The 22,447-nt window shown below is 52.7% G+C and overlaps 1 protein-coding gene across 1 annotated transcript in view; it reads right to left on the reverse strand.

Moving 5' to 3' along the window:
• The window catches only part of LOC103658505 (multidrug and toxin extrusion protein 1), a 40,290-nt gene extending 18,336 nt beyond the window's left edge, over positions 1–21,954 (reverse strand). The window contains exons 1-10 of the mRNA XM_040630118.1: positions 21,826–21,954; positions 17,584–17,685; positions 16,045–16,113; positions 14,953–15,101; positions 13,797–13,839; positions 12,260–12,304; positions 9,110–9,207; positions 8,711–8,808; positions 8,493–8,606; positions 8,341–8,408 (exon numbers count right to left, since the gene is read on the reverse strand). Of these exons, the coding sequence (XP_040486052.1) occupies positions 8,341–8,408; positions 8,493–8,606; positions 8,711–8,808; positions 9,110–9,207; positions 12,260–12,304; positions 13,797–13,839; positions 14,953–15,101; positions 16,045–16,113; positions 17,584–17,685; positions 21,826–21,954 (915 nt within the window). The remainder of the gene's footprint in view (positions 1–8,340; positions 8,409–8,492; positions 8,607–8,710; positions 8,809–9,109; positions 9,208–12,259; positions 12,305–13,796; positions 13,840–14,952; positions 15,102–16,044; positions 16,114–17,583; positions 17,686–21,825) is intronic.
• Positions 21,955–22,447: the final 493 nt, after the last annotated feature.

The following is a 22,447-nucleotide window of genomic DNA, read 5'->3' on the forward strand; positions in this document are numbered from 1 at the left end:
ATCACCTAAGGACAGAACTGGGGCCACCAAAGGCACTTCTTGAATGCTTTTCAGCACTCCTGCTGTCACCAACTTGGAAGAGTGAGAACCGCAGACACAGGACAGGGAGAGGGAATAGAAAGGTCATCCTGCCGCTCAAGTATGTTGGTGTGGAAGAGGGTCTGGCAGGGTTAAGAGGGGTAACTTCCAGAGCCAAGTTCTGAAAAGCCCAACATGTTCCAATAGTCATTTCCGGCCCATGGTAACAGACCCACTTCCTGGGGTGCACAACCACTCCCAGTCTGGCTATGAACATCAGCGAAATCCCGACGGGAGACCAATCACGCATAGTTAATGGTATTGACAATGGCCCCAATCAAGTGCCACTGCCCCGAAGAATGCCCGCACTTGTGCACTGTAGGCAGAAAACAGCGATCCGTGAGAGGTCGTCGAGACTTCAGGAAGACTGCCATCCCCGAGCACATCCTGTCCCGGGCACTCTGACTTAAAAATCCTAATCACGTCCCAGTGTTGCAAGCGAAGAGGCTAAAATATTCAGTATCGCCTGCCTGCCCCAGCCCAGCTCTCTTCTGTTTAAATTTACCACCCTCAGAAGAAACCCATAGATCAAAGGTGGGGAAAGGCAACTGCAGGGGGCCTGGATGCTCAGTGGTAGGCACCTGCCTTCAGCTCAGGACATGATCCCAGGGTCTGGGGATCGAGTGCTCTGTCGGGTCTCCTGCTTAGCGGGGAGTCTGCTTCTCCCTCTGCCCCTCCCCACCCACCCCACCCCCGATGGTATGCTCTTCTCTCGCTCAAATATAAATAAATAAAATCTTAAAAATAAAGGAATATTGCATAATACTTACAGCAAGAGCTTCAAACAGATGGGAAACAGCAGAGATCGAATCACCCGAGCCAGTAGAGCAACGACTTCTCTGTTAGGAAAAGAAAGCACGTGGTGATCAGGAAGAGACAGACAAGTGGGGGGGTAAAAAGACTATGTGATTCAGGTGATAGTAATTGGCTTCCTCATAAATTGAGGGGCTCGTGCAGTCCAGCCACAGCACTCAATTGGGGCAGTCCTCCTGTTTCTTGGGCGTAGGAGAAACCAACTACAATGGATCACATGACTTTTAGAATATACAATCCAATTGGCGAGGTAGACAGTTACATCAAATGATGTGGCACCCCACAAAAAAAATTTGTGATTATAACGCCATCCTTCGCTTAACAGATTCCACGCATCTCTCCATGTGTCTGGATGAAACACACGGTGTGGTTAAGCTCCTCTCTGTGGAACCAGGGTGGGCAAATTATAAAGGCCACAGATACAGTTTACAGAATATCCATGTTCCTAGAAATTGTCCCTGACCTCTACAGCCAGAGACATTGATTTTAACACCATGCTTAAAGAGAAACAGAAAATGCTGCCACTGACCCAGGGAGGGGAAAAATCCATAATACTCTTTGAGTCTAGAACATTGCTCGGCAAAAAATATTTGTTGAATGAGTTAAAAAAAAGAAACGCAGCACGGAACAAGATGGTCACTCCTCCCCTCAAAAAGGACAGAAACACAGGTCTTTCCTTCGAGTGCAATTTTATTTTCCGAATAGGTCACAGATGCAATGGTTCAAAGAAATCAAACACTATGAAAAGGATATCGAGAAAAATCTTCCTTCCGCTCTGTTCCCAGCCCACTACCGCCTCCCCGAGACGAGGCGGCAATCCTCGGACAGTCTGTACTTGTCCAGATACAAATGTGCTCTTATCTTCCCTTCCAGTCTCCATCATTTTGTGTTCTGGCGCCCTTACGCTGAGTTCGCAACTTGATTTGTCTGATAGATTACATTCACTCCTATAGTCTATCAAAACATAGTATCTTTTATGTGCTGCTGAATTCTGTCCACTAATATTTTTTTTTAGATTTTATTTATTTATTCGGCAGAGAGAGAGACAGCCAGCGAGAGAGGGAACACAAGCAGGGGAGTGGGAGAGGAAGAGCAGGCTCATAGCGGAGGAGCCTGATGGGGCTCGATCCCATAACGCCGGGATCATGCCCTGAGCCGAAGGCAGACGCTTAACCGCTGTGCCACCCAGGCACCTCTGTCCACTAATATTTTATTTTTGGATTTTAAGATAGATATGCATAAGTGAGATTGGTCTGCAACCTTCCTTTTTTCTTACACAAACTTTGTCAGACTTTGGTACCAATGTTGTATTTTTGCTTCCTAAACAGAATGTGGAAATTTTCCTTTTCTGGTCTCTGCCACAGTTCAACAGCACTGGAATAACATTTTTTTATTTTTTTTTTAAAGATTTTATTTATTTATTTGACACACAGAGACAGCCAGCGAGAGAGGGAACACAAGCAGGGGAGTGGGAGAAGAAGCAGGCTGCTTAGCAGAGGAGCCTGATGTGGGGCTCGATCCCAGAATCACGATCCTGAGCCGAAGGCAGACGCTAATCGCTGCCCCCAGGCCCCTGAAAACATTTTAAAGGTTTTATAAGTCACCTTTTGATCCTTCGATTGCTTGAGCTTTTAACCTTTACTTATTTATGGACATCCAAGTAGATCCCCTATGTTTTCCCAGGTAAGTTTTGGTAACTTATTTTCCTAGAAAATGATGTATTCCTTTCCAGATTTTTTTAAATTTACTTGCAAAAGTCATGCAAACTAGTCTGTCATGGTTTAAAAATTACTTTTTTTGCATCAAGAAGCTCTCTTCCTCTTCCTCTTGATTAGGTTAGGTGTCCATGTTGTTAGAATCTATGCGACCAAAGCTGCCAGTTTCGTGACCCTGGCAGGCTCCTAAAAATTTAATTTTTGTGAGTTTTCTCTGTCTCGTAATATCATCAAAGATACGGTTTGTGGGGCGCTTCGGGCGCAGCGTGTTAAGCGCCTGCCTCGGCTCAGGGCGTGATCTCCGGCGTTCTGGGATCGAGTCCCACATCAGGCTCCTCCGCTGAGCCTGCTTCTTCCTCTCCCACTCCTGCTTGCGTTCTCTCTCGCTGGCTGCTCTCTCTGTCGAATAAATAATAAATAAATCTTACAAAAAAAGATACGGTCTGTGGGCCTTTGGTTTTACATGCCTTCGCTGCCCTGCATGGTTTCTGAAGTGGACAGGCTCAGGCTCACATCTGCCCTGTGCCTACTGAAACCATCAGCACAGATACACGTCCGATAACCTTAATTGACTCCCTTTCCAAAACGAGAACGATTTCTTGTGCCTTTCCACTCACTCTGAAGTGACGGAACGCTTAAACATCGTATTTCTCACAGGAAAATGGCTTGTCGAAGGACAACCCAACACTGGAAGTCAACCGACAGGGGCGCCTGGGTGGTCCGCAATCACCATCAGACTCTTGGTTTCAGCTCAGGTGTGATCTCAGGGTTGTGGATCGAGCCCCGTGTCTGGCTCTGTATCAGACTCTGTGTCAGGCTCAGTATCCGGCCTCCTTGCTGAGCATGGAGTCAGCTTGAGATCTCTCTCCCTCTCCCTGCCCCTTGTCTCTCTGTCTCTCTCAAATAAATAAATCTATCTTTAAAAAAAAAGTCAAAAGACAAATATCCGAAGAATGAACTGTGAACGCAGCCATCCTGTCCACCAGCTGCTTTTCAAATCCATGAAGGAAAAGTCATTTGCATTCTGTAACGCTAATGAAAGAATCCCAAATCGCGCCTGGGTGGCTCAGTCGGTGAAGTGCCTGCCTCGGCTCAGGTCATGATCCAGGGTCCTGGGATTGACCCCGCATCGGGCTCCCAGCTCAGCGGAGCTCTAAGCTCCCTCTCCCTCTGCCCTCGGACCTCCTCCCTACCCCCCGCCCAGCCAGGCTCATGGTCTCTCACTCTCAGATAAATAAAATCTTTTAAAAATTACATTTCAGAGGTATCCTTGCAATATATTCACATAGTCAAAACGCACCAGCTGGCCTCACTGATGAAAGCAGCTAACCCAACAGAAACCGAAAACCAGAGAGCGGATCCACCCCTTACAAGAATTCTTCTCGGCAATCTGTCTACTAATGTGAATCTTTTTGAGATGACCTATCAGGGATATTTTAACTTCAATCTGAACTGACGAGTATATTACGCAACTTGTACACACCAGGGACTTGGGCAAATTGAGATACCGAAATGCTTCGTATCATGGCACCGAATAATTAACTGGAAATGTCATCAATGGGACCCCAAAGGGGTTTCCTTCTTTAAAAGACACACAGATCCTGACCACCAGCAGCATCTCTCAGCACCCGGGCCTGCACAGCGGCCTTCTAGAGGGTAAATGACCTCCAAGAGCTCACCTGTTCTTCCCAGGTCACAGGAGCGGGTTTGTCATCTTGCCAACGGCTCAGGGACCTCCCACAATGCCACACTCCCAGGAAGCCGTGTGAAGGCATCTACCCAACCATTCCTTCCCGTGATTTCCCATTTCAAGAAAATCTTCACACTCACCGGTCGGTAGTGAAAATGTACCCCCACAACGTCCTTACAGCTTAACATCAAGACACACAAGGTTACAGCCAAGACTCCTGGAGGTAAATGGCACAGAGACAACACAGTGAGAAAGGAGGGCTGCAGGGAACCGCGCAGCTGGGCTTCCCGGGCAAAGACCGCTCCGGTGAGTCACTGGCGGGAGACTCTTTAGCACCAGTGACAGCAGGGCAACAGTGGAGGACGTCTGGCCTGCTCGATGTTTCCTGCACCCAGCGCGCTCCTACCCGGGATGCTGGCAGCCACACTGAAGCCTGAAGGTATCTAGAAGCCAAAAGAACCATACTCGACAATGACAAGGAAAGAGTGAGTGGGGAGCAAAGCGCAGCCTGGCCTCTGGGCTCCTTTGTGAGCCGCACCGGGAATCTTCTCCAGGGCGGAGGAGCCTGGGAGGTCGTGCTGCACACCTCCTTGGTAAAACTGTGCAGAAAGTTCTGAGAAGGCGAATTTGCAACATCCCCTTTGTCTAGCAGGGTGCCCCCAGGCTAAGGTGAATGGGCCTCACTCACTGGGCTTTTGAGCAGAGCTTCTAGGGTATGCAATGGGCGGGTCCTGCACAATCACATTCCTCTCCCCACCCCCCCACCCCCCCACCTCCCGCCTGTGGCCAGACAAGAGCCCAAGCTAAGTCTGAAAGACCATCAAGGGACCAAATTTAGAAGACAGGGGCGCCTGGGTGGCTCAGTGGGTTCAGAGTCTGCCTTCGGCTCAGGTCATGATCTCAGGGTCTTGGGATCAAGCCCCCTCATCGGGCTCTTTGATCAGCAGGGAGCCTGCTTCTCCCTCTCCCCCTGCCCCTCCCCTGACTCGGGCTCTATCTCGCTCTCTAATGAATAAATACTTAAAAAAGTTTAGAAGACAGAATCTTAAAAACGGTGACCTTCCCCTCTCCCCAAAATGTGGGGTAAAAAGGAACTTAAGGAAACAGAAAGGTGCATAGGAAGCAGATAGCAGGCTACCCTTTTGAGTGGGGGAGGGTCGGGGAAGGGCAGGATGAAAGGGGTGTGAAGCAGACAGAAGGCAGGATGGCGCGGCCGGTTAGGAATGGAGTTGAGACCACACTGCTTGGGTTCAATCCAGACGCAGGCATTTATCAGCTGTGTAACCCTGAACACGTGACTCACCCTCTTGCCCCTTCAACTGTTTTCTGTGAGTGTGGATCCTGTAACAGAGCCTACTCCTGTAGGTTACTGTGGGATGGGAGGACTATACCATGCCACTGCCTGAACACAGGCCTCCACGTAGTAATTACTCAATAAAAATTAGGCATTACTAGTATCTACAAATTTACCACTTGAGAAAGTGGTATTAGTTTAAAAAAAAAAGATCACCACCCCATTGGACACATGTGCATTTTGCCTAATCAGACAGAGCTTTGACCACTTGGAGGCAGGACCTCAAAAGGTTCTCAGACTGAGGCACGCAGAAGACCTACAAGACGGACCCAAGCCGGAAACTTGCCAGTGGGAGCAGACAGACAGCTCTCCCACGGATAATTAACTACCAAGGGAAAGAGAGGGATGTCCGTGATGAAGAAAACCCAGCAGACACCACCCTTCACCAAGAAATCAAGTTCGTATCACCAGTCGTGGAACAAATGCATGTCACCTGCCTCCTGCCAGAACGTGCGAGCAGCACACAGCGACACTTCTGTCCTATTCCTGCCAAAAACGCAGACTCGGAAACTATTCACGAGGAAGTGTCAGCTCGACAAATTGAGGGAAAGTCTGTATAAAGTGGCCCCTGTTTTTCAAAGACATCAAGGTCAAGAACAACAAAGAAAAGCTGAGGATTTGTTCTAGATTCAAGAACATTAAGGAAGCATAACACTTCAGGGGCACCTGGTTGGCTCAGTCGGTTAAGCCTCCGATTCTTGGTTTCGGCTAGGGTCGTGGTCTTGGGTCATGGGATCAAGTATTGGGCTCTACACTCAGCGAGGAATCTACTGGACATTCTCTCTTTCTGTACCTTCTTCCTCACCCCCACTCGAGCTTGTGCCCGCACACGCACTCTCTCTCAAATAAATAAATCTTAAAAAAAAAAAAAAAGAAGCATAAGACTTTAGTTCTGGGAAAAAACCAGTTGTACAGGACATTATCAGAAGAATGGATGGTATTCGAATATGGATTGTGGAGGTGGTAGACGGGTAGAAACACAGATTGATTGACAGAGAGAAGAAATGGGGCAAAATATGAACAGCTGGGGGGCGCCTGGGTGGCACAGCGGTTAAGCGTCTGCCTTCGGCTCAGGGCGTGATCCCAGCGTTGTGGGATCGAGCCCCACATCAGGCTCCTCCGCTATGAGCCTGCTTCTTCCTCTCCCACTCCCCCTGCTTGTGTTCCCTCTCTCGCTGGCTGTCTCTATCTCTGTCGAATAAATAAATAAAATCTTAAAAAAAAAAATATGAACAGCTGGGGAATAAGAGTAAAGGGCACAAATCCTTCTTTCAATTAGAGAAATACAAGCGTCAATTCTTCTAAGCCTGTTGGAAAGCATGTAACAATATATGCAAAAGACTCGAAACTGTAATTGAATTTCACATCGAGGAATTTATCCTAAAGAAATAAGCAAGTATGTAAAGATATTTGTCTAAAGCGTCTTTGAAGTGTTGCTCGTAATATTGAAACATTTGAAATTAAATATTCCACAATAGGAGATGGATTTAAAAATGATATGTACAAGGAGACACTGGTAAGTGTTTTGATTTGGACATAGTTACTGAACTTACTGCAACTTAAAATGTGTATTAAATATCCAGTGTTGAAGCAATGAATACAGGTTTAAAAATTCTGCTGAGAACAGAATAAAAGCAAAAACCAAAAACACACATCCCCAACAGAATGATTCTTTAAAAAACAAATTGGAACTACAGGGGTGCTTGGTGGCACATTCAGTTAAGCGTCCGACTCCTGGTTTCAGCTCAGGTCTGATATCAAGGTCGTGAGATCGAGCCCCGTGTCTGGCTTCAAGCTCAGCACAGAGTCAGCTTGAGATTCTCTCTCCCTCTCCCTCTGCTCCTCTCACTGCTGCCCAACCCCCCCCACACTCTTCTCAAGTAAGTAGATACATTTTTTAAAAAATAGGAAATACATATTTTATGTAATTTTTAAATATAACCAACATCAAGGTGGGGCAGGGGGGATGATCTAATCCCTTTCACATGACAATTCTCTTTCTAAAGCAGCACTTGCTAGAGATGAAAGCCCTTCAGAATTTCCAGGTGCTGTTCCAGAAAACAAAGCCACAGGAAAGCCCCTAACAACTGGCATTCTTCTCTAGCGCATCGAAATCTCCCTCCTTTCCAAGGCTGAGTGATACTCCATTGTATGGACAGAGCCGTCTGCTTCATCCGTTGACAGACACTTGGGTCGCTTTCACCTTTTCGCTACCGTGAATGATGCTGCTGTGGCCTGTGCACGGGTATCTGCTGGAGACCCTACATTCAGGTCTTTGGGGTCCACCTAAGAGTGGTCACACGGAGCTTAAGAAGCATCAGACCCAGGCAGGCGCGGAGCTCGGGGAGACACAAGGAGCTAGGCTCTTCTTGCCATGCATCTGGCACCATCACCCCTCGGGCCCCCTACCTGTCCCCGCAAGGCATCTGTGTCGTGACGACATGAAAATATTCTTTGGCAATCAAGGATGCGCGTGACCAGCACTGAGCAACTCATTCTTCCAAACTTCCCAGAGCTCCCAGGGAAGACCCCATCGTTCCAAATGGACCCTCCCTGGCTCCAGGATGAAATTTCACTTTCGTCAATCCGTTTAAAAACTACTAAGTGATGAATGCCTACATGCATTCTTAGGACTCTTCTTTCAAGGGGAACGTCCAGCACATCCCCACAACCAGCCCCCAGACACTCACCAAGAACAAAATAACGGTCAGTTCATACACGACAGACTGGGCTCCCAGCTCCACCACGCCAAGGATACCTGGTAGAGAGAGACAGCTGACAACGTGCTTCCAGACGGGGCCCCGCGTTGACGCCCGCCATCGCCACCTGTCCCCACACTGACCGCTCAGTAAGTTGCCGATCTCGTAGGCCCACCACTCCATGCACAACATGAGCATGCCGGGGATGGCCAGGTTGAAAAAGGAGGTCCAGTCCTCCAGACACTCACGGGACCACCCTGCAGCGGGGACGCAGACACATGAGCGACACATGGTGGCTGGGCTGGACCTCAACCCAAGACCAAACCCGCATCCGACTTGGAAGACAAACGGCGGTCTTTACCTCCCCAGGTAGCTTGATGCAGTTTCCTCCCACGGATGTAGAAGAAGAGAAGCAGTGCCAGGGTGTACTGGGAAATTGTATTTGCCAGCGCCGACCCCCTGGGAAGAAGAGTGCCAGTGAGGGACGTGCGCGTCCTCCGTCCTGCTGGGACGCCTGCGTAAGCCCTGATCACGTCCTCTTTCTGGGGCAGCCTCACTGTGCATTCCAAGCAGTGTATCCGGAGTGGCCCAGGGAGGGGACCACACACGGACACGTGACCAGGTCTAGGTTCCCCCCCCCCCACCATGCTGCCCTGGAAAAGCCACAAGGTCATTCCTTCCCCGTCCCAAGGTCATTCCTTCCCCCATCCCAAGGTCATTCCTTCCCCCGCCCCCCGCCCCAAGAATCAGTTAGACTCACATCACCCCAAGATGCAGCTGATAAAGAAACAAATAGTTGATGAGGGCATTGACGAGGTTGGCTGCTATTCCGGTTAGGACCTGGGGCAGTACGATTCCCTGAAACGAGGAGAGACCACACCCCATGCTGGAGACCAAGGAGCGGGACTGCCACTTTGTCCCCAAACACACTGGCACGGCGAGCTGCCACAAGGACCTAACTGGATGCCATCCTTGCTGCTCCTACCTTCCTGCCTCCCACCCCCTCCTCCTCCTCCCGGAGGCGTGAAGCATGGGGCTCCGGCCACAGGGATACAGGCAGGCGATGAGAAGGCAGAGAAGTAGGAAGACAAAGCGGTTGGCCTTCCAGAAGGAAGGACTGGCAGGGACTGACTGTAAACAAGTCGCCTTCTGCTCCGGACGCTGGGTGAAAGCTCGGCGCTTTCTGGACCAAACGGAAGCTCAGGGATCGGAGAAAATCTAAGACGACCTAAATGTGGGAAGGACTCCATCACACCTGGCTCTGCTCAGCAGCACAGGGCAGAAAAGTCCAGGCCCACGGGCATCTCGATGTAAGACTTCCGGCGGAAGAGGGAAAGGACGCACACGAGCTGAGGGTACAGAGCTGCCTGCCGACCATCGGGACAGATTCTCGGACACGACAAAGCCAGCGGTGACGATCACAGGAGGTGCTGTAAACTGTCACCCAGCCCCTTCTCTGAATGCTTTTTCTCTGAGAAACCCGGCTCTCTAAAATCCCAGACCACTGGACATTTTGCTGTTTGCTGTATCTCAGTAAACCTAAAAGATTCGTCTCCTGCCTGGGGGATTGACGTCACTCACACACAGAAAAAGCAGCCTCGATTTCCAACTCAGGAGGGGAGCCTCTCGTGGGTTTCTGGACGCGGCAATCTGCACCTATCTGAGCTCCCCAAGGAGAGAGGACTGGGGTCCTCTTGGCACGGCAGACCCTTTCCTGCTTTGCTCCGAGCCCATCAAAGCACGGCCTCCCCTGGATTGCACCTGGACTCCACCCTTCAGAATCGTAGCATCTTCCGCCTTTGCTGGATGGGAACCACACTCCTCTGATCTCCACTATGGCTGGCAAACCCGACTCTTGCCGTGCTGCGGGTCTGTCTCTAGGGGCCTCAGCAGTCCTGGGCTCGGGGACCGGGACAAGGATCGTGGCCAGCCACCACTATGGCTCACTTACTTATCAGGTGACCTTGCTTAGTTTTAGCAAAGGAGGCAGGTGACTACACCTGCCTTTTATGTAGAAAGTCAAGGAAGTAGCGTGGGGTGGGCTTGGCCCAGGAAAGGACTGGCAGCTGGGAGCCTCGGTAAGAGGCTCCTGAAGTTATCACGGAAGCAAGAGGAAGAACGACAGAGAACTGAAGCATGGGGGGTAAGGAGGGGACAGGCATGACCTCCAGGACCGTCACTGATGGGCTGTGGGAGTGAAGGAAAAGATGGGAGTCCCACATGAGGACAGGTTACCCCAAGAGAAGATGTTGGAGGCCACTAACTGGGAGGGAACACGGGGAAGTGGACAGGCAGGCCTGGGGGCTGAGAAGGTCAAGGGCGCAACGTGCACGGGCCTCCCACGGGCAGCGGACAAGACTGGCGGTTAGAGCTGGAAATGTGGGAGCCACACGCACGCTGATGGAAACGGAAGACACGCAGACACACAGCTTCCCAAAGAGGAAGGTCAGCAGAAGCCGGTGGGGTTGCCTTCTCGAACTCTCCCCACTAAAAGTCTAAGCAGCCCCCCGGTTTCCTCCGGGCTCTTCCCACCCTGTCCAGCCATGTTAACTTTGCCCGCAGACCAGCTGCTTCACCCTGTGGCGGAAGCCGGGTTACATGCAACTCCTGGCTCCCCCTCCTGTCCTGCAGCCGATGGGTCCTCTCATTCTATAGGACCCACCCCGCACGTCTCCCGTTCCTCCCACAGGGCATCCTTTCTTGTCACAGACCCACAGCATCTTTTGTACGGACCACATCTGTGACTCTCCTCTCTTCTCCTGGCCATCAATGGGTTTCCCAGCAGCTGAAAGATCCACACCAGAGGAACAAACACAAGGCCCCGAGCGCTGACCTGGGCCAACCCGCCTCTCTGGTTCTGTCCTCCACGGTGTCCCTCCACCCACATCGTGGCCTCTGCAGTCCCGCCTGTCAGTGACTCGGACACCTTGGGAACCCCGCATGTTCTCCAAAACCCAGTTCACGCCTCCTGGCCCCTCAGCTTCCAGCTTCTACTTCTAGAACTTTCCTTGTCCCTCAGAGAATGACAGAGAGGGGTTTTCACTTCCACTCTCCCCACTGGATCAAGCTGGAGCCTGCAGTCAGGAGCCCCCACGTTTGCTGGGAGACTGACGGTCAGCGAGAAGGTTCTGAGCAGGCTAAGTCCTCTCTGTGGCTTCAGACAAGGTTACGGGCTGGCAGCAGACATGGAGATTTCTGCCTCTTTCTAGACACTGATGTAGGTTTGAAATGGTTCATTCACAGGGTAACAGCTTACATTGAAGAACGCTAACTAGATGGAAAACCTCCTCCCTTCCCTCTTCCCTTCGTTGTTCCCTTGCTGTGTCCCGGAGAGCCTACCTCCGTGGCCATGACCCACTGCCCGGTACCCTCATGGACCTGGATTCATCTGGAAGGAAGTCCATGGTCCCACATAGGCTGACGTCATAAGTCCATACCTACCATCCCAGGTCTTCTGCTGTTGCTGTTAGTCACGTGCGGAGGCCTAACTGACGTGAGGGATCATCAGGACGTGGGCCTTCACACCCACTGAGGAGAGTCGGGCCCTTCGGACCCATCTGAGCGGAGAGGTTGGCTCCCTGGAGCCCGACAGGCGCCCTCTGCGGGGCACACGGGCACGCACCCTTCCTTCCAGGGGCCCAGTAACAGCACAGAGCCAAAGACCGACGGCTACAGTGCTAACCCTATCCGGCCAATGACAGTATTTCCGAGGGAGAATCGGGTAAGACTTTTCCAGAGCCAACAATAACGTATCCTTTCCTTGATGTCACCTCATAAACCTCTCCACACCAAAGTCCTGCCCCTACAACGCGGGGAAATGTACTTCAGTGGCTCGTATTTTCGCCCCCCCCCATCGCCGAAAGGCATAAACTCCCACGAGCCCCCCAAAGAGAAAGAGAGTCTGCATTACCTGGCTGAGCAAGTATTTCACTTGTAACGCATAAAGGAAGGTTGCCTACAGGAGAACAAGAAATGAACGTTAACATCTTGGCCTTGCCACGCAGCCGTGAGCTGGGAGCCACGGCTTGGCTGCCCTCTGCTCCCACATGAGCGACAGGGCCACACCATCTCAAGAGGGGACAGGGAGGGGGGCAGGGCACGGCAGCCAGGGTGTCTCGGGGCCAGGGTGTTCCAAACATCTCTTTGATGGACGGACATGATCGTAGAGACCCTAGAGTCTGGGAGAGCGAGTCCCTGGAGTGCATGGCAAGGATTCTTCTGGGGGTGGTGGGCTGTCAAGGACACCCCTGGGCAAACTCTAGGGGAGGCACCCCATTTACATAGACTGGGCAACAGTCCTATTTGGTAATTAAACCTGAAAGATTTCAGGACAAATAAAAAACCACAAGGCCAATCAGGAGAGCAGACAGCTAGTTTTAAGAGCTGAATTGCATCCACCCAAATTTCTATGTCGCAGCCCTGATGTCCGATGCGACCGTTATTTGGGGATAGTCTTTAAAGACGTGATTAAGGGGCGCCTGGGTGGCACAGCGATTAAGCGTCTGCCTTCGGCTCAGGGCGTGATCCCGGCATTATGGGATCGAGCCCCACATCAGGCTCCTCTGCTGGGAGCCTGCTTCTTCCTCTCCTCCCACTCCCCCTGCTGTGTTCCTCTCTAGCTGGCTGTCTCTATCTCTGTTGAATAAATAAATAAAATCTTTTAAAAAAATAAAAATAAAAAAAAATAAAGAGGTGATTAAGTTAAAATGAGGTGGGCCCTCATTAGGGTGGACCCTGGCCCAAAAGGACTGGTGTCATTATAAGACGAGGAACCCTAGGGCTTCACCTGCTCAGGGGGACACCAAGGAGAAGAGGCAGCAAGAAGGAGGCCGTCTGCAAGCCCGTGGAGAGAGGCCTTGGAGGACACCAACCCTGCCACACCTTGACTTGGGACTTTCCCGCTTCTTGAGAAAAAATCGGTTTCTGGTGTTCGAGCCAGCCAGTCTGTGCCTTTCTGTTATGGCAGCCCGTGCAGACCAAGACAGCCGTTACCGTCCCCAACTGCGTAAAATGAGCCTGGATTGTTCGCCGGCCACGCACCTCTGCGTCCAACATGAACACACGCTGAGGGCCCTGTGTGATCACGCTCAGCAAGGAAAACAATCTAAAAGTTCAGAGGGAGGCCCTGAGGCGTCCTGACGTGGGGAAGAATTTACCACCACCCAAAAAAAAAAAGTCTGAACTCCTTTTCCGGGAGGATTCCAGAGGTCCCTCCAGGCGTAGGAGCTCAGGACGAGGCCTCCTGGACTTGACTTGACCTGGGCGTTTCTTGAGGGACAGACGTTCACGTCTTTCCTGGGCATAATGAAAGCCATGCTTCTTGAACGAGCCAGGGTCACATGTGGGAATCCTAGGAGACTGACCCAACGCACTGAGCTCACAGGTACCCCAGCTGCCTTGTACCACCGAACCTCAAGAAGGGGGCCTCGTAACCGTTGAAAACTTACAGGAAGAGCTGGAACGAAGACCATGACGTAGTCCTGGGTAAGCCTATATAAGGAAAAGAAAAAAAAAAGGTGGCAGGGGTTTCCCTTTCAAGGGAAGGGTAGGGAGGATGAGCAAACGAACATTGCCTTCCCCGTTCTTGGCTCTTACTGAACGAATGGGCTTGAGTGCAGGAGCAAAACGTAAACATGGACACATAGACCTTATCGTCTTATAACCCAGTTATAACCCTCTCTTGGTTCTTCCACATCTTTAGATCCAAGAAAGGGTTTTTCAAACTCAGCACGATGGCCCCATAATTCTCTGCTGTGCGTGCAAGGACGTTTTGTAGTATCTCTGGCTTCTCCCAATACCAGTACTGATAACCGGAAATGCCCCCCAACATTGCCAAATGTCCCCTAAGTTCACAGCCACTGCCCTAGGACAACAGCTTATTTTAAAGGAGGGGCACCTGGGTGGCTCAGTCGTTAAGCGTCTGCCTTCGGCTCAGGGCGTGATCCCGGGGTCCTGGGATTGAGCCCCACATCAGGCTCTTCCGCTATGAGCCTGCTTCTTCCTCCCCCACTCCCCCTGCTTGTGTTCCCTCTCTCGCTGGCTGTCTCTATCTCTGTCAAATAAATAAAATCTTTAAAAAAAGAACTTATTTTGAAGGAATTTATGAACTAACCCAGCAGGCCTCAAACTCAGCAACACATCAGACAACACATCAGAATCATGCAGGGGAACCCCAAAAGACACTGATGCCCATGCTGCCCCCCGCAGGCCAATTAAAACAGAACGCTGAGAGGGGAAGGGGGGACCAGGTATGGGTGGGTTTTTAAAACACCCAAGTGATGTGAATATAAACCAGGGTCAAGAACCACAAAACCATGAACAAACAGCCATAGATCACTACCTCAAGTAGAGAACGTTTCCAAGTCTCGTTTCGCTCAAAACTTTTCACCCGGAAGTCATACAAGTAAGGACGTCTAGACCTTAGGTGCCGGGTGTGGACAGCACTATGGCCTGGCAGAAGTCACCTAGGGAACCCTTGACCCCCCTCGTGGTGTGTGGCCTTGTCCCTGGCCTTTGTAATTCCTGGAGGCTGAACTTGGATGGGACCATTTTTCCGCCAAGATGGACCCCACCCCGCCCACTGCGACGTGGGCCCCCCCTTACCTGGACACGGCCGGGTCCTGCCGGAAGAGCAACAGCATCTTCTGGGCGTTGAGGAAGAGCGCCCAGCAGGGGAAGCAGGAGAGAAGCAGCACCAGGGTGGCCTTCTGCAGGATGACCCCCACATGCTTCAAGTTCTGGCTCCCATACGTCTGCGTGCACACGGTCAAAACAAACCCATTAGCAGAGAGACGGCACCCCCTGGACACCCCCCCCCCAAAAGCCTTCAATCCCGATCCACAAAGATGGTCCTGGGACTTTGCCACACTCCCTCGTGCCGCACTTGGCTGCCCATTAGAATCACCTGGAAGGCATTTAAGACACTGATGCCACGGTCCCACCAGAGACAGTCTGGATTTAACAGGCCCCGGGTGGGGCCCCAGGCAGCAGTCATTTTTAAAAGCGCCCCGTGAGATTCTAATGGCCAGTCAGAGTAGCATCGGCTGGAAACCTCTTAGAGATGCAATATCTTGTCCCCCCCATAACTCAGAGCAGAAACTCTGGTACGGCCAGTGGGGGGCCAAAACCCACTCCCACGGGCTTCCAAGAGCCCAACTGTGCACGTCTCTCCCTAGGTCATGTCCAGCGACATCTGCGTGGCAGCCTGAGACCAGCTATAGAGAAAGTAGTTCCTTCTGCCACTGGAATGAGCAAACCGTTCAGGTCAGAACATCTTCCTCCTCCCGCCTGAGACCTGGTCATTCAACGTTTAGCAGCATGCCACTGGTGGGACGCTCCCGGCTGGTTTTAACAAGCCCCCCAGGGAGCTCGGGTGGGCTCTCAAGGTTGAGAAAAGCACGGCCTAGTGCCAAACTCAGCAATGTGCAAAGGGCTAGGAGGGTCTTGGACACAATGTCCCCTCTTTGGCCAAAAGGTAACACAAGCAGCCGTGCAAACATGACTTCCCAAGTCTGCGAGGCACGCGGCCACATTTCCAGAAAGCTAGACAGTGCAAGTGGAATTGAGGGCTTGCTGTCGGGGAGTCCCTCTCTCTGTGCACAAGACCCTCCCCTCCTGCCGGTGGGGCCCTCCCAGCTCCCCTTGCGAGAAGATGTCCAGGGTCCCTTGCGAGAGTCACCTGCGGCTTCCGTTTACCTGGGACATGAGGGTGTCGCAAGCAGAAGATAAGCCGAAACCCACAGAGAGACCAGCGACATTGATAAACTGGAAAAAAAAAAAAATGCAAGACGGCCACGCAGAGTGAAAAGGAGACAGGAAGGCGAATTCTCTGTCTGTCCTGATCGGACGGCGCTGCGTGCCTCTGGGAACCCTCCCAAGTCAGCCTACCCAGCTCTGCCCTCCCCCGAGCCCCTGCACAAATCCGCTGGGCCCGCGTAGTTAAAGGACCAGCACAAGTTAAAGAAAGAAAAAATCTCAGCCAGAGGTTATGACCAAGCCTTTGTCTTTAGTAAGCCCTGGGCATTTTGATTCCCAATTTCAGAGAGAATCGTCCTTGAGGGAAATGCCACGTGACACAGTAGCAGCTCTGCCTACGTCTACTTGCTCCAGACCAAGCATGGCCTGTGACAATATCCTGAAGGACTCTAAGGGCTCAGAACCAAGCCCCTGAAGTCAAGGTCAGAGGGCTCCCAGGTGCACTTGTCTTGACCAGGGTCACCAACTAAAGCCCCGGGTCCCTGGAGCTTTGGGGAGCCGGGGGCAGTACCCCAACACCAGAGCGTGGCATCACGGGATATCTGGCACCTGCCATCTCCACCTGAGCCCGCAGGAACCTAACCAGGGACAGCAGCCTCAACTAGGCTCAGCCTAGAAGCACCAGCCTTCTTGCACTTCCCTTGGCTAAAGAGAATCTGCCAGAGGCTCGCTGAACACTTTTCTTCCCCCAGATTTCCACACATTAAAACCCCAAAAGGATAGTGAAGCCTGGGGTTGCTCACGCTGCTCCCTGAAAGCAAGACAACCCGTGTATATCCCTGGGGGCAATCCGGAATAGTCCTGCATAGTTCAGAGACAGCGAACGCCAGGGCTGCAGGGACCAGGCAGGAAAGGCGAATGTGTGTCTGAGCAGGGCAAGGGCAAGGGGGAACCGGGGATGCTGCTGAAAGCCACTGACTCCACCTTTCTAGAAACACCTAGCTGGCCAAACGAAACAAGTGTGGCAGGGCCACTGGGCCACACATAGCCAATTAGCCCCTGGCAGAGGTCAAGGACATCTCTCTTTGGTTTGGGGGATTCACATCTAGGATACAGAAAGGATTTGGGCTTCCTCCCAATTTTAGGTTTGGACACTGGGACCCAGGATGTCACCTTCCAGTTCTAGATCATGGAGACGGAAGTGGGGGCAGAAGCCAGAGTCCCATGGATTACAAAGTCACTGATGTGGGAGACAGAATAATGGCCCTCCAAAGATGTCCTGTCTTAACCCCTGAAGCCTGGGAAACCATGAGGTTACACGGCAAAGGAGACTTAGAGTTGCAAACGGAAATAAGGTGACGGCCGGGCCAACCCCTTGTTTTTAGCCCAGAGAAACTCATGTGAGACTTCTAACCTCCAGCCCTGGAAGATAACGAATTGTGCTGGTGTAAGGGATTAAAGAGGGGGACTTCCTAACAGCAGCAAGCAGAAACTGGTACAGACGGCTTTCAGAAATGTGTTAGCAAGTCCCATACGTACCGCAATCGCGAGGGTGACAGCATCCAGCTCCAGCTTCCCCAGGTGGCCACAGAACACGGAGCTTACGAAACTGATCAGAAACACCATCAACTGCGCCAAGAACTTGGAAGAGACAGAGAAGCTGCAGGTGAGTCCCAACCATCACAGTGGGAGGAGGGCGCGAGGGCCCGGGGGGAACCCCCCACCCTCTCCAAATCGACTCCAGTCAGAAGTAAAGAAACCAGGGGGTGCTGGGGGGTGCAGTCAGTTAAGCATCTGACTCTTGGTTTCGGCTCAGGTGGTGATCTCAGGGTCATGAGATCGAGTCCCGCGTCAGGTTCCAAGCTCAGCGCCGCGTCTGCTCGAGATACTCCCGCTCCCTCTCCTGCTCCCCCTCCCGCTCATGCTCTCTCGCACTCGAGGAAATAAATAAATCTTAAAAAAAAAAAAAAAACTGAGCCTCGGCCAACTTTCACAGGCAAACGTGCAACTTCTGGTAGGGTTCTTGAAGGGTATCGAAGAGTTCACTTGCAACCACGATCAGCGCCCTGTTTTTGAGAACTTCCCGGCTTTCTGATTCGATTTTTCACGTTAGAATCTCAGGAATTAGGCAATTCTGTTCCCCCACGTGTCTCGAGGACAGCTGTCTCAACAACAGCCTGACTGGCCGTGACTAGAGGTAGTCACATGTACAACAGAAGTCACCAGACGGACCGTGCCTCTGTCTCTTCCTGTCACAAAGGCCCTGCTCGTTTTTCTAGCCAGGCAGCAATAACCCAAACTCTTGCCACCCGCGGGCTTTCGAAGGGTGCTTTCCAAGGCCAGATGCCACAGAGGCAACAGGTGGAAGCCCGCCCAGTGTGCCGCGTGAGCACCCTTCCGGAAGCCCTTCCCAGGGATGCCTGAGAGCACACTCCTAGCATCGAAAGGTCAGCCCTGGAAAGAGCCGCGAGGTCACGGGGTACAGCCACTCCACGGACACGTGACAAACCCAGGCAGGCGGGCCGAGCAACCAGCCCCAGTCACACAGCTGGTCGGTCACAGAGGCACAACTGGGACCCAAGTCACTTGACTTGCAGATGGTCAACTGGGGTCAACCTCTTTAGAGGACGAAGTACATGCCAGGCACCAGGGATAGGGACAGAAGATGAACACCGTCGCTCCATTCCTACCCTCACAGAACCCACCATAGAGCAAGGAAAGAGCTTCAGCATGGAATGACACCTCCAATCACACAGGTGATGGGCACTACACAAAGATGACAGGAGCTCTAAGAGCACAGCCTGGGAGTCAGAGAAGATTCTGGAAGCAGTGACGTGCCACTGAAACCTGAATGGTGACTAGGCAGGTGCAGGTGGGGGTGGGCTGTCTGTCCGGAGAGAACGTTCCAGGCAGAGGAAACAGCAGCAGGAGGGTGTGGGGTCTGAGGCAAGGCTGGGGGAAGGACCACTGGGAGACAGAGAAACGAGATGAGACCCAGGCGCCTGCCAGCAGCCAAACCCCAGAAGACCTTGAAGAGCAACGAAAGGGGGTGACACGCTCACGTGCATAGCCCCACAAAGAGGACTTTGGTGGCTGGCTCCACGTGGAGCATGTGGGGCAGCACGAGCTGCAGAGGGGAGAGGACAGTTGGAGCTGCCGTGGTCCAGGCCTGGAGCCTGGCGGAAGGGAAGGGAAGACCTGCCCCCAGCTGAGAGCCAGTTAGGAGGCCTGGGAGAGGAAGCAAAGGAGCAAGGGAGGGTCCCGGCCCACCCCCAGGCCTCCTCCGCCCACCTGCCGCCACACGCATCACGCGTTGAGATGCCTCCCCTTCCCGCAGACCTTTATCGCCTTAGCCTAGATTGCCCTGCGCGGGCGGCAGCTCGCTCCCGCTGAGCCTTACATATGTCCCTAAGGACTTCCCCCACTGCCTATGGGGTAAAAATCAAACCATTAGCCTGCATGCCTTGTGTGTAGTCTGGCCCCTCCGGCCACATGCCCCTCACCCTGCAGGCTGGCTCTGGTCCTTCTGCCCTGCAGCCCTAGAGGGTTCTCCAGCTCCCTCTCAGGCGCTCCTTTCTGCACACAGATGGAAACCGGCTCCCTCGATTTGGTCCCAGGCTATTCCACTGAGTTTCCCTTCCCGGCAATGCTACTCACAGCCCATGCTCCTGGAGAGCGGGCAACCCCTCTCTGGGATTATTTTTCCGGACTCTGACTTCCCCTGGCAACAAAGGTAAAATAATTAAAAAAACAAAAAAACAGATACCATCCTCAGGACAAAAAGAAAGCATGATTGAAATGCCCGAGGCCAGGCAGTATCAGCTACGCCACCCTCCCCCGCAAATGTTTTCTGCAGGATAAATAGAACATATAGTGACATGTGTTCTGACATGCACCTCTTTTCCTTGTGTGAGAAATAGTCTCTCTCTACATGCCTCACCGAAAGCTCGATGGGAGAGAGGTAAGGTGAGTCCAGACACCTGAGCCTGACGCCTATCTCGGATCCTCACGGGTCAATGTTCATGTGCGAGGCCTGGAAGGGAGATGCTGAATGGGACAGACAAAACCACAGAGAGGAGATTTGGACCAGGAAACCTACCTAATGGATGGCAGATCCCTAGAGAGCAGACTATGGGACACCGAGCACGGGAGAAGCAGCAGGCATCCCCTCCTTCTCCAAGCCCCTCAGGAAATAGAAAACGCCCAGCACCTGGGAAAGTGCTGTAGAAACACCAAGAGGGGCTCCATATACAATTCATAAGTCAGTCAACAGGTGCCAGAGCTCTAGGACCAATGTCATCGGGTAAGGCGGTCACATACAAAGCCACACACAAAGGACTGGCAGTAAAATCCCCAAATTGTCTCTCGGTCGTGTTTTCCTTTGTTTGGTTCTTTGTCTTGTTTTTCTAGCTTTTTTCTACAAGGACAAATGTCAATTACACTTATAATTAACATTCCTATAGATCTATACACACGTCTGCAACACACATATCTATGTATACACAAACACAAAGAGCCCAGAACTTCAGGCTAGTGCTTGTCCCTGGAGACCTAGAAGGTCCCCTACATCAAGGTTACTTCGGGGACCGAACCCGCAGAGACAAATGACCTGTCCTGGGAGAGGCTGGGTCTCAGAAAGCCGCCCTGTGGTGTGTGTGTTGTATTATCAGGGCAGTAACAGGCTCATCGAGACATTTCTCACAGCAACTCTGCGAGGGAGCTTTGGGCAGACTATTAGCCTCAGTGTTTGGATGGGTAAGCAGAGCTTAGAAGAGGTCAGGAACTACTCAACTTCACACAGCTGTTTCCTACCCTGCCTTCTGAGATCAAAGCAGGGACCAGGGCCCCAGGTATGGAGATTCCACACCACACATTCTTTCCGTTTTGCAAGACAGCTTCACAAACCCCTTTTTGCTGGATGGATTTTTGTTTCCTGGCTTAGTCCCTGGCATTATTCTTGCCCCCAGGCACGTAAGAGCCAGTATCACATGATCCCACAAACAGCGGTGTCACCACGCCAGGAACACGCACCTCTCCAACGTCCACTCGATGGCCCAAAACTTACGCCTTAAAACCACAACGGAGTCCACTTGTCCAGTGAAATGACTCACTCCGTTGACTTGAAAACCACCCAAACCGTCGGGGATAGGATTCTAGTTTTTGTGGTTTTTAAAACCCACATAACTTTTAAGTAGATTACGTGGAAAGAGCCCTAACCTAATGATGAGAAGAAACCTCAACTCCAAAGAGAACCACATTAAAGACATTTAAAAAAAACAACACAATAACGGGGGAGGAGAGTGTGGGACAGGACAGGATGCCTCTGGTTTCCTCGTGCAGAGGTTGACTTAATAATTCTGAAGGATTTGGAGATCTCGATCCAAGAGAGGCAGGCAATTTCACCTCCTTCCTCCCCGCCTCAAGGTAACTTAACTGCCTGAAGTCCCGACTCGACAGCCAGTTTTCAAACAAGTTTCACAGGGTTCTGGGAACTTACTTGCTTCGCTGGAATCCTCACCCAAAAAAGGCGCCCAAGAGAGCCTCTAGGCGAGCAGGTCCCGGCTCCCTGGGGGCTCCCCACGCCCGGGCGGGGGCCCGGCTGCACGAGCGGTGCCAACTGTGCGGAGCGAGTCCGCCCCGGAGAGGGTGCAGGGCGCCGCCTGGGACGCACGCGGAGGCATGAGGCCGCCCGCTCGCTCGCTCTGACCCCCTACCCCCAGGTCACCCGGGGCGACACGCGCGTACCGGGCCCCCGACCCCGACCGAGGCCACTTTACTCACCGCGGGGCCCGCCAGGACCAGGAGCGTTCGCAGCTCCTCTCGGAAGCCGGACAGCAGCACGCAGCGCAGTCCGGGGCGCTCGGGGCTGGCCTCCGGGCCCCCCGGCCCGGGCTCCTGTCCAGCCTCCATGCGCCTGGCGTTCTGCGTTTGGGGAGCGCCGAGGCTGCCTTCCAGAGGGCGCAAGGCCATCCCTGCTCCAGTCCCCGACCCGGGCCGCCCGCCCGGCGTCGCGAGCCCGCCTGCAGCCCGGGGCCCAGCGGCGCGCGCCGCCTGTCCGACCACGACCCTGGGCGCATTTCTTGCAGCGCTGCACCGGCGTGGACGCCGGAGGGTCTTGTAGATGTTCACGTAATCCGGGTCTGGGGAGACAGGAGGTTGCAAAAAGTCTGGAGTCAGACGGAAAACGACCCGGCGGGCTGGGGCCTCCGTGCCTCGGACGCCAGGGCTGGCCCCGGCGCCGCTCCTCCTCTCCAGGGTTTCAGATTGTGAAACGCGCGGCGGGGAAGAATCTCGAGTTCTCACTCCGCCCGGGCCGCCAGCCAGGGGCTCGAGTTGGGCGCACACCCGCATAGCGGGCACCACGGCTTTGGCGGTACCCGTTTTAGGGCGTGCACCGAGCTCC

Source organism: Ursus maritimus, unplaced genomic scaffold (assembly GCF_017311325.1).
Source record: "Ursus maritimus isolate PB19 unplaced genomic scaffold, ASM1731132v1 scaffold_14, whole genome shotgun sequence".
Classification (NCBI taxonomy): domain Eukaryota; kingdom Metazoa; phylum Chordata; class Mammalia; order Carnivora; family Ursidae; genus Ursus; species Ursus maritimus.